This window comes from Varanus komodoensis, unplaced genomic scaffold, assembly GCF_004798865.1.
Source record: "Varanus komodoensis strain SLA01 unplaced genomic scaffold, ASM479886v1 scaffold2, whole genome shotgun sequence".
NCBI lineage: Eukaryota > Metazoa > Chordata > Lepidosauria > Squamata > Varanidae > Varanus > Varanus komodoensis.
The window spans coordinates 31,109,556-31,122,261 of NW_025335568.1; the positions used below are offsets into that span (position 1 = coordinate 31,109,556).

At 41.3% G+C, this 12,706-nt stretch overlaps 1 protein-coding gene across 3 annotated transcripts in view; it reads left to right on the top strand.

Annotated features, from left to right (window-relative positions):
* The first annotated feature begins 292 nt into the window (after positions 1-292).
* LOC123022987 (interleukin 18 receptor accessory protein) overlaps positions 293-12,706 on the top strand; it is a 28,451-nt gene continuing 16,037 nt past the window's right edge. Inside the window, exons 1-10 of one of the 3 annotated variants that reach the window (XM_044429226.1) lie at positions 305-400; positions 572-614; positions 1,969-2,130; positions 3,178-3,448; positions 4,058-4,232; positions 5,949-6,126; positions 7,417-7,485; positions 9,432-9,546; positions 11,493-11,650; positions 12,483-12,623. In XM_044429226.1, the coding sequence (XP_044285161.1) occupies positions 2,061-2,130; positions 3,178-3,448; positions 4,058-4,232; positions 5,949-6,126; positions 7,417-7,485; positions 9,432-9,546; positions 11,493-11,650; positions 12,483-12,623 (1,177 nt within the window). In that variant the 5' untranslated portion in view covers positions 305-400; positions 572-614; positions 1,969-2,060. The other 2 variants (XM_044429225.1, XM_044429224.1) reach the window with 2 other exon arrangements.

Consider the following 12,706-nt stretch of genomic DNA (forward strand, 5'->3'; position numbering starts at 1 on the left):
ATGAATCTGTATTGATATATGGTAGTATCAGCATTTTAATGCTATATTTTATTGTTTCTGCATTTTATATTATACTTTAATGTGTGTGTGTGTGTGTGTGTGTGTGTTATTTTATGATTGCTGCGAAGCACCCCAAGAGCTTCAAATATTGGTGAAATAAAATAATAACAATGATGATGTTATCTTTATGCAAATACCATGTCATTTCCCTCTTTTCCCTTTTTACAAGAAAAGTTGCAGTAAATATGTACTAAGAGAGGAAGAAATGATGACATCGGGTAAAGGAAACTCTGATTGAAAGGAAACTCACACGGCATATCCAGTTTAGACATAACCACAGCTCTTATCGCATCTGGTGGTGTACAGCATTAAGATTTCTATCAAGATAATCTACTTTCAGGTACAAGTTTTGCAATAATCTCCATTATAGAAATTTAAGTAGAACTGTTAAGTCGGAGACGTTTATATTCCTTGCTTCTTTCTCTTACTCTCTTTCTTTCTATTAGTCACTGACAATTATTTTAGTACTTTGTATGTCTTTCTTCCCTCTCTTCAACATCCTTTTCATGAGTGACTTCAAGGATTTCTGCAAAGGAAGTATCACCATTCCAGTTGTAAGTACTCCATTATTAATTAGTGTAACCTAATAGCTCAGGGTTATATAATACTATGGTTATAAAGTCTGTGGTGAAACCAGGTATCTCTAGGCAATTTTATGCGTCATACAAAAGCTATTCTCACAACCTCTAATCCAGCAGTTTCGTGAAAATTTTAAGTTCTAATTCTAAAGCTCTTCCTTTAACTATTTTACTCCAACACTGAAAAATCTGAAATAGTGGACTGGTAATTGAATATATTGTATATTATTATTTATGTTGCTATCAGAAATGAACAGTGCAAACATATACCTGCCTACTTGAGAGTTGATCTCATTAAGTTCAGTTGGACTTATTCCAAGGGGTGTGTGTGTGTGGGGAGAAATAACTAAAGTTCTGTGCAGATGCGAAGGATTGTTAACATAATATGATCGGTGATTCTGGCATATCTTTTGAGTAAGCTGAGGGAGTTTGCTAACAATGCTGTTGTATTTCTGAAGGTAATCTTGAATGGGGAAAAGGAGACTGCTTGCATTTTCTGTTGAAAGACTTATAAACTGCCTGGAGTTGCCTCTTGGGTAGTACAGAAATAAAATAACAATAACAGTGGCAACAATTTAATGTAATACAGGAGGATCGATCACTAATTTTAGTAATGATGCAACACCTTTTGTAAGTCTGAGTCAGTGAAATGGAGAGGGCCATTTTGATTATTTGCCCAGGATGGAATTGGGGAATGGAACCAGGATGCATCCATTTAACTTACCTCCTGTTAATGAAAAATGTTCAAGGGCCAAAATGGGTGTTAAATCTGCATCTAGCAGCTGCATGTTGTATAATCTAGAGTACATGTAGGGCCCTAATTCAGACGAGAACCCTACTGTGGGGAACTGGGACAGGTTAAGCTCTCAATCTAACCATCTGTCCTGTCCTATAGTATAATGTAGAACAAAATATGTAACTGGTAGAATCAAATTTAGGGCACCAGTCCATGCATGTATAGACAGGTCCCCCCCCCGCCCCCGCACACACACACAAAAAAAAGCTTCCAGCAAGCCTCAGCCTGAAGAGATCTTGCCAGAGAGAAAAAGGCCATCCTGGGGACGATGCTTTAGGAAACTCAAAGATGAGTCCCCAAAGTGCCAGATGTGGTGAGTTCCAGCAAGCAAGATGGAAACCTACAAGGATGTCCAGGAGTTCAGTTGAACTGTAGATATTATCTGCAGTTGATGCATCTTTCCATTGTATATGAATACTGCTGCTGACCTGGGGAAATTTCCTTTGAGAAGCTGTCTGGGACAAATTATTTTTAAAGATCAGAGGCCATCTCTTTTCCCTCCTTCTCCCTCCCTCCCTCCCTCCCTTTTTGCAGCTACATGAAAGAATCCCCAGGGAAAAATATCAGAGAGCTGCACTTGCTGTGAAAGTTGTTTGTCAAAGATGGAAGCAGAATGTTAAGAAGCAATGCTAACATTTTGTTGGCTCTTCGTGTTGCTAATGAACAGAGTGGCAGCCACGGATGTTAGTGTCACAGGTAAGACATCATGTTAGGATGTTTCGCTGCACACTCAGAATGCTTTTTGTCTGAAAGGGTCATGGGTTATCATGATGAACTACAGTGCATGCTGGAGGTATGAGGTCACCATTTCAGTTACAGAACTGCCAATTGCGGGTTGTGCCATGGCATGTGAACTCAGCCATCGTGGGTTATTCAAGAGTCAACCAACCCTCACTTAACCTAACTGCAAATTGTGGGTTTCTTGTCCAAATTGTGGACAAAGGTTAGGTTGAGTGTCAATGACTATCTCAAAGTCACCAGATGAGTTTCATGGCCAAGTAGGAGTATAACCCCGGTGTCCTACATCCCAGTCCAACTCACTAATAACTGAACCACACCAGCTCTAGATTAGTGATGCAAAGATCCACACAGCATCCAGCTTTCTTACACTCCCCATACTTCTATCCTGCACTTGGCCCTTGTCTAGGAACTGGAAGAGAGGAAAGAGCATGACTGTGGCTGCTTGGAAATGCTCGCAGGCTTCTCGTTTGCTTGAATTTTCATGGAAAGTACACAAAGCCCGCAAGCCATGCCTACAAGTGTGGAAACAGAACTCTGCTTGCACTGCAGGGGCACCTGCAACAGGCAGCCAAAGTGGGCGGTGGGCAGTGGGAGTGCAAGCCAACCGCGCTGGTCTCGCTTCCTGCCAGGCACTTGTGTGGATGCTCAGAGCGGGGGGGACTTAGGGCAGACAGAAAGCAGGCTGAGGAAATCCAAGAGGGTTCCACCTCCAAACCAGACTCCTCAGCCTTCACTGCTCTAGATAATTCTGGCACAGAGAAAAGTCATCTTGTTTTCCTATGTACCTGCAGAACATAGGGTGGTTATAAAGGAGAGCACAGCCCAATATCAGGGGGAAATAGCTAGCTTTAATGGCTGATGAGTTCAGCTGAAAGTCTGTTTCCCTTCTTAACTATATGTCCAGCACCTGAAAGCACTTGTTTTACCTAGAAGAATAAAGGCATGGATCATGCTTACCAATCGAGTCTCTTTCTCTTTTTGAATTTCACAATGTCTTTTCAGGATGCCTCCACAAGCACACTGATGCAAGGTACCGGGCCATCAGTGGCCAGAAGTTTGTTGTATCCTGTGATCCACCATCTGAAGACCCTGCTTCAATTTTCAGCTCTTCCCATCTACAGGAAAGCTGGGTGCAGTGGTTCTGGCAGTCAAGCGATGGGGAAGTCACAGTGCTTAAGCAGAATGGAAACTCCAACCTCACACTTCAGGGCAATGTCCTTTGGTTTAATCCAATAACGGTTCAACATTCCGGAAGATACATCTGCGTGAATAGGTTTGTTGCTGTTGTTACAGAGGCCCCAACAAATCTTTTTCCACCTTAATATTTTGAAAGTCCAATACTGTTTATTTTCCTTATCACAGTCACCATTATTCCTCAATTACCTAGGATGTCTGTTACTAGTGAAAGTAAAATACTTTAAAAATTGCATTGATTTCAATGGGCAAGCTTTAAACACAAATTAAACAAAATAGTTGCAAAATGTCAGCCAAAGATAAAAAGAAAGCAAAACTGTGCTACATAAGATTTGAATAGATCTTTTTGAATGCATAGATATGAAATGTGTCTAAAAAGATAGAGAGATGCTTTTCCAGAAATGCTAAAAGCTGCAATATGGAAGAAAGATAGGAAAGCCTCATTCAGTAAGTTAAACCTGCTTTGGTACATTAGTTTGCAGTGGTACAATTATTATTATTATTAAAATAATAATACATTCCTATACTGTTCATTTCCAAAGCTCTCAAGGCGGTTCACAACATGACTATCACATCTACTTGGATACATTCAATTTTCAAAATTCACCCTATTCCTTTTTCCCTGCCTTCAAAGGATCAAATCTTTTCTGGATACAATTGATCTGAGTTTTCTTTCTGTGTCACACAGGGGGAAAAAATTGCCATGTGTCAATATACATATAGTGGTTCAAACAGAGAAGATGGCTCAGTGTTCAGATAAGTTACTGAATGACATAAAGCTACTAGTTGGACAAGGGACATCTATTGCTTGCCCAGGGAAAAGTTGCTTCGGGAATCTTTCGCACTCAGTTAAATGGTACAAGGTAAGAGTCATTATCCTTGAAGCAATATATACAAAGATGACTTTATTCATTTCTATCAGCTTTACTATGCAATTAAAGCCTTTTGGGGAAGAAAGATGTACTTTCCTGTAGTGTAATGGAATGCAACCAACATTGAGTGCTTTTCTATACAAGCTTGTTACTTACTGTATCTATTTTGGTTTCCACCGCAGAATTTAGCTCTGTGCTCTCAGCATTTGCCCTGTTTTTCTGCTTTAGAAACTCTAGGTGATGCAGACAATCTCAATCACACAAGTAGGAAAATACATTTTCTTTCATTCTCAGAAATAATTCTTCATTTTCTCCTCTCTATAAACAAGGGGGAAGGCAGTGCTTTCAAAATACTGGAGGGTCACAACACAATCTGAATAGCCTGCAAACTATGATAACTAAAGAATCTCAGGCACACAATAAATGTCTTGCAATGTGAAAATGCCTTTTCACATTAAGTTATATTTTGGTCACTCATTCAGTGACTGCTTGTCAAGATGTCTTTATACTATCCCAGAAATCGGTGCTTTTGAATACTAGTAACTGCAGAGATGGGCTTGTATGTTGTGTGTACGGTTGCACTCATCTCCTGTGTTTGGGTCTCGCAGAGTCACTGCAGGAAACAACATATTAGGCAAGTCTGGTTTGAGCTTGCTGGGCTCCTTTTGGAACCTCATTTTGAACACACTGTGAGAAAGCACTGGGTAAAAACTCCAACAAATCTTTGGTGAAGTGTAACTCTCAAAATCCATCAAAGCGCTTGGGTAAACATTTTGAAGCGTCTTATTTCAGCTTCATTTAGGAAATGGTGGGTTGGGAAGGGACAAGCTATCTTCTTGAGCCTGTTCTTGAGTCCAGGCTGGTGGGGGGGGGGTGTTGCAGGAGCGGGGACCTCAAAGACATCAGTTCTCCCTTCAGCCTGTGATACTGACTTCCAAGGCAAAGGATACTCAGAGCTTTTCTAGACAAGACTCTGTGAATATTCACTGTTTTATTCCCACTATTCTTTACTCATGTTATTGGCAGGTGCTTTAGATACCATTTCCTTCCTCCAGCTCTGCTCTGTGCTTTCAAAGCATTTTCATGCATTTTGGGGTGCTGGTGTAAATCTGATTTTTTTTTTTTTTTTTTTGGCATCTGTAAATTCCCAAATCTCCAAAATCTCCACTGATGTAGTTACACTATATTGATGTATTTTGTTCCACTGAATCATAATGTCTCCTAATGCTTATGTAGCAGAAAGTACAGAAGAGCAGCTGGGAGTGGGCAGGGAAATGCAAAGATTAGATCTTGATTCTACAAAATATCCATAAGCAGAAACAGCAAGATCAACACTTTTATGCAGGAAAGCTCTGTATGACAGGGAAAAGCTGCGCTTGTGTAAGAAGTCCTCATGCCATGTTTGCTATGGTGAGTGTGGGACTTAGTGACTGGGTGGTGAAAGATCAATCTCATTTATGCACAGATTTCTCTTTGATTTCATCCTACCAAGCCATTTTGTCTTTCGGGGATCAAAGGGAAGAAACAGGAGCATTCTAGCCCCCTGCCTCTCCCTCCAAGCCATTTCAGAAATGAAGAGCTGGTAATTTGGGGCAGAAGAAGCCAAGGATGGTTCAGGTCACTAGATTCAGTACTAGCCATTGGCCAAGCCCTGTTTTACTGTCTAATGCAACATGTACAATTTTTCTTTTTTTCTTCTCCCCTTAGAATGGAGCAAAAGTAAGAGTTCGAACTGACATAAGACCAGGCCTGAAAATTAAGCACAATAAAATAGAACTACGTTCTGTCTATGACAAAGATAATGGTACTTACACATGTGATTACACACTGACTGACAACAATACCAAGTGGACAATGAGAACATTAATAGATGTGACCATTATCTGTAAGTCGCTATACGTTTGGCGTATTATGTTCTGATATATATCTGTTTTGTTAATGTCCTACCTTTTCACTGAAAGTAATGCTTAAGGTGGCTCATAGAATCATCACTATCACACTGCATTTATCTCCCATCCTTTTTCCTCTTGTGACAAAATCAAGGCAGCTTATATAGATCCATTTTATCTTCAGAATATCCTTGTCATGAGAGACTGAGAGTGAGCCACTGGCCCAACATCACCCAGTGAGCTTAATGGCTGATTAGGAACTAGAACCTGGTCCCCAATTCAACACCCTTACTCCCACACCACATCAAATTCCTATATAGTCTTTTACTTCTATTATTTTTTATTAAAGATGTTCAAATAGAATTTATTTGCCTCTGTTGTTCCAGACTGTGTACACCTTTTAGCCTCTATCAACCCAATTTATTGGATGTTACTGTGTGCACAAGATCAATTTGGGGACATACTGGACAGTTAGAAAATAACTTAATATAGATTTAGCCTCTACCATGTGGGGATGTGAAATTAGTCACATCACAATTGAAACTGTAATCAAAAGGATCTTGTGGTCTCAACTAAATGTCATGAAATATTTGCTCCAGCAAGGGGAAATTTCAGAAAATAAATGGACTGACATCTAAAAACTAAACACAATAAATGGAAAGTTGCTGTAGAAACAAGGAAAATAACTGCTGTTGCTGCTTTTAAGAGGATAGTCCAACAATCAGCCTGTGTCAGAACTGAGATTCAGTTCTTATTCCCATTTCCAAAATGGACTGAAGCCAGTGCTCTTTCAGCCTGAGGGCTGAATTCAGATTTGGGAGAAGCTGTGCTTCCCAGCAATGGGTGGTGGGAAAGATCTCCACAAGTTTGCAAGCAGACAATTCTTTTTAGAAGCTACGATTTAGGAGGGCACACCACAATCATGGTAGGCCAAGCCTGTAGCTTGAGCGCCGTGTCTGCTGGAGCTTGCAGCAGGAAGACTCGGAGTGCTGCAACCATTATAGAGAATCCTGTATCATTGACAGTGGCTGTTATATTGTCTATGCAGCTGGCTACCTGTCCAAACGAGGAAGAAGGGGCTGCTGATAACACAGTCTGCTAAAACTGTCTGGTGCCTTCCATTTCTCACCCAAATGAAACCATGTTGTCTGTGCTTTCTCATGGATTTCTATGTGTAAACAATAACAGTTTACAAGTTTAAAGAATAGGTTCTTCAAGTGCAAAATTTACTAGGAAGCCTAATAAATAGACTTCATGCTTTTGACATCCTATTTTTTATATTATAGCAAAACCCACTATAAATCCTCCAAAAGTCCTGGATCCCAGTGATGTAAGGACTCTCGAAGTAGAACTTGGTAAGCTGATTACATTTTTAATTTGTTTTGCAATCTAGAAGGTAGATCTGCCTGTGAACCTGTAGGATCCTCTGCTAAGTCATGGAGTAAGCAGTTCCTAAACTACCATATTTTTTGCTCTGTAAGACGTACTTTCCCCCCCTCAAAAGTAAGGGGAAATGTCTGTGCGTCTTATAGAGCGAATGTGTGTGTGCAGTAAGTCTGTCAGATGTGCAGCCCATGGGGAAGTGATGGGGAACGTGCCTGTAATTATGTGCCCATTTGATTCAGAATATTTTTTTTCTTGTTTTCCTCCTCTAAAAACTAGGTGCGTCTTATGGTCAGGCGCATCTTATAGAGCGAAAAATACAGTAACTGGAAAGAAGTAGAAATGCTTAATTCTAGATCAGGACAGGTCTGTGGAGCTAGTAAATGGAAGGTCTGTTGACCTGTACAGGTCTGGAAACAAGCATTTTCGTTGTAACTTGAGGAAGCTCTGACTCTCCAATGCACAGCAGTGGTTCCCAGTGGCACAACAGATTCAGTGGAAATGCAGCTGCAATGTGGGTGTCACCACACATACATTATATACTTATTGATCAAGAGGAAAGGGTTTACTCATATAGCAGTGTAACAAGAAGTTCTTCCTGTGCTACATCTAAAACTTAAAACCTTTCCACAGTTGGACTGCCCTCATTCACACCTGCCTGGACTGCACAATGACAGTCAAGTGAAACATAATATTTCTGGAAAAAGTGTAAAGATTATTCTGATAATCTAAGGACTGGCACACACACGCACACACACACTCATCAGTTGATGACTACAGCATTGTGATAGATTGTATGGGTGAGTGTCACATCACAGGTCTCTGTTTGACTTGTGGTAATAACCAACAGTGCTGTTGGATCTTGAACACCTAAAAGAATTCATGTAACATGTATCTTTCCATGTGAGCCTGTTCACTCATTAAGGCTTTTCAGGGAAGCTTTTCTCCTTGCCCTGACTAAGACAGAGGAGTGACTGATTGGGATGTGGGTGGAAAAGCAGGGGCCATTCTCTCTGGCTGCACTAGATTATGGAAGTCCCTGATTCAGAAGTTCTGGCTGGCTCCCTGCTTCCTGCGCCCCAGTTAAGATGACATCCTCCTCCTCCTCTTCCTCCTGGCAGGCATTTTCACCTACTGGTTCAAGGACAGTTAAGGGGCTTATAACACTAACATTTTTAACTGCTATACCTGTTTTTTTTCTTCATGTTTTCTTTTTGTGATGATTTTGTGGCTTTAATTTGCAGTGAATTGCCATGAATACTGGAATGGACAGATGATTCCATGGTTACATTCAAAGAATGTGGAATCATTTTCCTTAAATCAATTAATTACAGTTAAACCTTTGATATCACCCCATGTCATTTCAAATGTATCCGCTAGTTCTCAAAGGCTGTATAATTAAGAGAACATACCAGCATTTTCAAACTGGTGTAAACTACAGGCAGTCCTTGGGTTATGAACAAGTTCCATTCCTGAAAAATGGAAATTTGTCTTTTAAGTTGAATTTGTAGGTAAGTTGGATCACATATAGTCAACCCCCCACATTTGTGGGGGTTAGGGGTAAAAGACCTCCATGAAAAACTTTGAATAGCTCTATACTTCCCCCACTCAAACTCACCAGTGCCTTCTCCTCCCAGCAGAGATTTCCCTCTCTGGATGGGTGAAGCACGAAGGCATGCTTTGGAGGCCTCCCTCTCTCCCCTTCTGCTTCGTCTCTTTCTATGGTAATGACAATTTTCTGCAGTATTAAAAAAATAAACAAGGTTTATGGCAGTTCATTCGCATGTACCGGTTCTTTGTAACTCAGCCATTTGTAACCCAAGGACTGCATGTAGTTCTCTAGTTAGATTTGGAAGATTTGCCTATTGTGTCTGCCACCTCTCCCACTCAAGCCTTTTCTCTCTCCCCCTGCCATCAGGGAAACAGTTTGAGCTTAAATGCGAAGCCCAGTTTGGTTTTGAAATGAGTGCTTCATCATCAATGCGATGGTTAAAAAAAACCAGCAAAAATGAACAACAGCTGCAGCTAAAAAGGTAAGGAATGTGTCCAACAGAAAGATGAAGCATATTTTTTATAGTGCAACCAAAGAACAAGAGAATTGTGCATTCAGAACCGTGTTCTTAATGTTTCCAGTGGCTTTTTTGCCTGGTTCCTCTTGGAACACCCCACGGGCATAACCCGGGCTGTTGTTCTGCCTCCACTGGGTCTCTTGCCCTGGCAGAACCAGCTGCTAGTGGAAAAGAAACTAGAGGGTCTTGAAACAACCCCAGAAATTGGTTGATTGCTGGGGCAAGTGTTTCTCTACTTTCCCCTTTGTTTCAGAAACCACAAGATTGTGAAAGGATGGTCTGCTTGCAAACTTGTGTCAGGAAACAAGTTTGTGGTGTGCTGGCAGAGGGTAGTCATGAAAACGTAGGTGCAATTAGAAGGAGTTAATGAAGGTGCAGGTAGAGGTGGTTGATGAAGGCTATTCCTCCTCTCATCCTCACTATATAATCAGGATCACTTTGTTTCCACATTTCTGCCTTGGCAATCTTTCCCCAGCTGTTAATCCTACTTATATTTTTGCATATAGAAGCAAACATGCTGAGCTGGGAAGCATAGAAGCAGAGTGAGTTAGAAGGGGTCTCCCAGGCCATGTAGTCTGACCCCCGGCTCTAGCTGGCTCGTCTCATGGCATGCCTAATGAGCTCCAAAATTAAGTAGAGGCCAGCAACTTTTTAAAGAGAGCAGTATTCCTGTGGTAGGTCACAAATTTTCCAAAGGATAAAGAACAATGTCTTTTATTGTCTGATGAGATGATGACGAGACAGGGGCAACAAAGGGTAAACATGCCTTGAATAATAGCTTTGATCTAGCACTTGGGCAAAGCCTGGGAGGGGGTTGGGAGAAAAGCCAGTGGCCCACATGGGGAAGCCCATGCACTGGAAGATTCTTATCCCTGATATTAAGACTCAGTGGGGCATAGTAGTTAGAGACTAGGTTCAGCAGCATGTAAATCCATATTTAAGGCCTGGACGTGGGTTGAAATATGGGTTTTTGAATTGTCTGGATCCAGCTGGACTAACAAACCATAATCAACTCATGAAGAATGACCATGATTTGTTGCTGAGTTGTGGACTCTGAGGTAGCTTGTGGTGAAGAAACTATGACTGGCGGAGTTCAAACAGTGGAATAACCCATATTTCAACAACACATAGTTCAAGACAAGCCACATTCAAACCTTGAGTGTGGGTTACTGTGTCAAATTAGGGCTAAGCAGTGTATGGGCTTGAGCTTTTCCTCTGCATTGAACCTCACCTGCATCACACAAAGGATGCTGTGGAGTTGCAATAAGATAGGATCGTATACCATTCTGAGGTCCTTGGAGGATGGCTGAGCTACAAATGTCATAAACGACTCCAATGTGGTGGCTCCTGTGAGATCACCTTGACCAAGTCCCATGAGAAGGACCCTCTGTGCAAACTTGTGTTCTGTGTGGCTGCTGCATATGACCCTGCCATGATATTCATCCCAGTGGCCAGGCTCCATACTAAGGAATGCAGAAGAAGTCACAGTAGCAGTCATGTGCCACCTCATTTCCAAAATTAACTGGGTTGCTGTATTGCCTGAACCCAAGTGAAGGTGGGTGCTGAACCATCCCAGAACCCCTGTTTTGTTCTAGGGTTCCAACATAGTTTGGAAGCCATCTCCCACCATCCACTTCAGATGACACAGGAGTCAGTGCCATGACAATTATGCAAATGAGGCAGTGCATGGAATGGCAGTGTCATGGTAATTATGCAAATGAGGCCACTGTGGTTCCCCCCCCCCCTTCCCCAAGCATGTGAACCCAGGCTTTGAGTCATAACTGTTGGGAAAATCAGGGCAGACACTTATACATCACAAGGAAACTTACTTGCTGCTGGACACCAAGGACACCTGCAAACATGTCAGAAAGAAAGATGTCAATGGATAACAGAGGCATTATTCTGTTTAGGGTCAATCCAAAGGGACTAGAAGGCCAAATCTTTAGTCTTGTTTTCAAGCTGAAGGAAGTAGCTGAAGAAGATTTAAGCAGTCACTTCATCTGCCTGGCTCAAAACTCGGTTGGAAACTCTACAGGCATGTTCAAGCTTAGGAAAAAGAAAGAGAAAGGTAAATTTAGCAAAATATATTTTGTTTTATTAGGATTACTTCACTAATAACTGTTATGAAACCTGCCCTTCAATTATCTGATCTTTTTATTTAAACAGGAAACCTCTTGCAGTGTGATATTTGACGTTCCTGTACTGACTCTTAGCTTTACAGCTGTGATATCATTTCCTTTCCAGGAAATTAATTGGCAGCTGTGCTTTTCTTGCCCTAGTTTCTCGGCTCCTCCTCCTCCAAACATAAGAAGATCCCTGCTGGGCCAGGAGTGATCAGTCAGAAATTGGTCTGACAATTTCCTATTGAACGGATGGTTTCCCATTTTCTTTGGCCCTGAGGGCTTTAGAGGGATGGGCTTTTGCCTCACGCAAACCTGAAACCATCCCTGAAGGTGGCTTGTTTGATTTGGTAACCAAATTACCCATGGTTCTTCTAGGAATTGTTGTACCCATGATGGGTTGTCATATCATCCAAACCTGGGTGGCTGACACCATCATGGGCACTAAAGATTGGATAGTGACTCGCTTGCCACACTTGTCAAGTGTGACCAGGTACCTGCCAGTGCCAGTTGCCCATAAAGTTACCATTTTGGAGCACCTGGTATTGGTTCCCTCTGCCACAATTACAAGCCATTTGGGCTACCCGTGGCTCTTTTGTGGTTTAACCCCTTAAGATTGCAAAAGCTGCCTCTTGATTTGTTATATATAGGAGAAGACAGTCACCATTTCATCCATGTCCAGAGTAATGGATATTTAATGGCATGTTTTAGCTCTCCTTAATTATGTATTGCATTTGATCTTTCTTTTTTTTAAAGCCATGCTTTCCCCCTTACTTTTAGCTCTCCATTTCTTGCTCACTTTATGTTGCACCATTATCTTTCTACTTGGAGTCATTTTGGGAGGTACTCTGACTTACTGGCACTGGATTGAACTGGTGCTGTTTTATCGGAATTACCTGGCCAAAGATGAAACTCTGAATGGTAAGAACCTTTGAGTTGCAAATGTTTTCTTTACAATATTTTTGTTAGTTGTTATTTTGGTTTTTTAATATTTATTTAGTTGT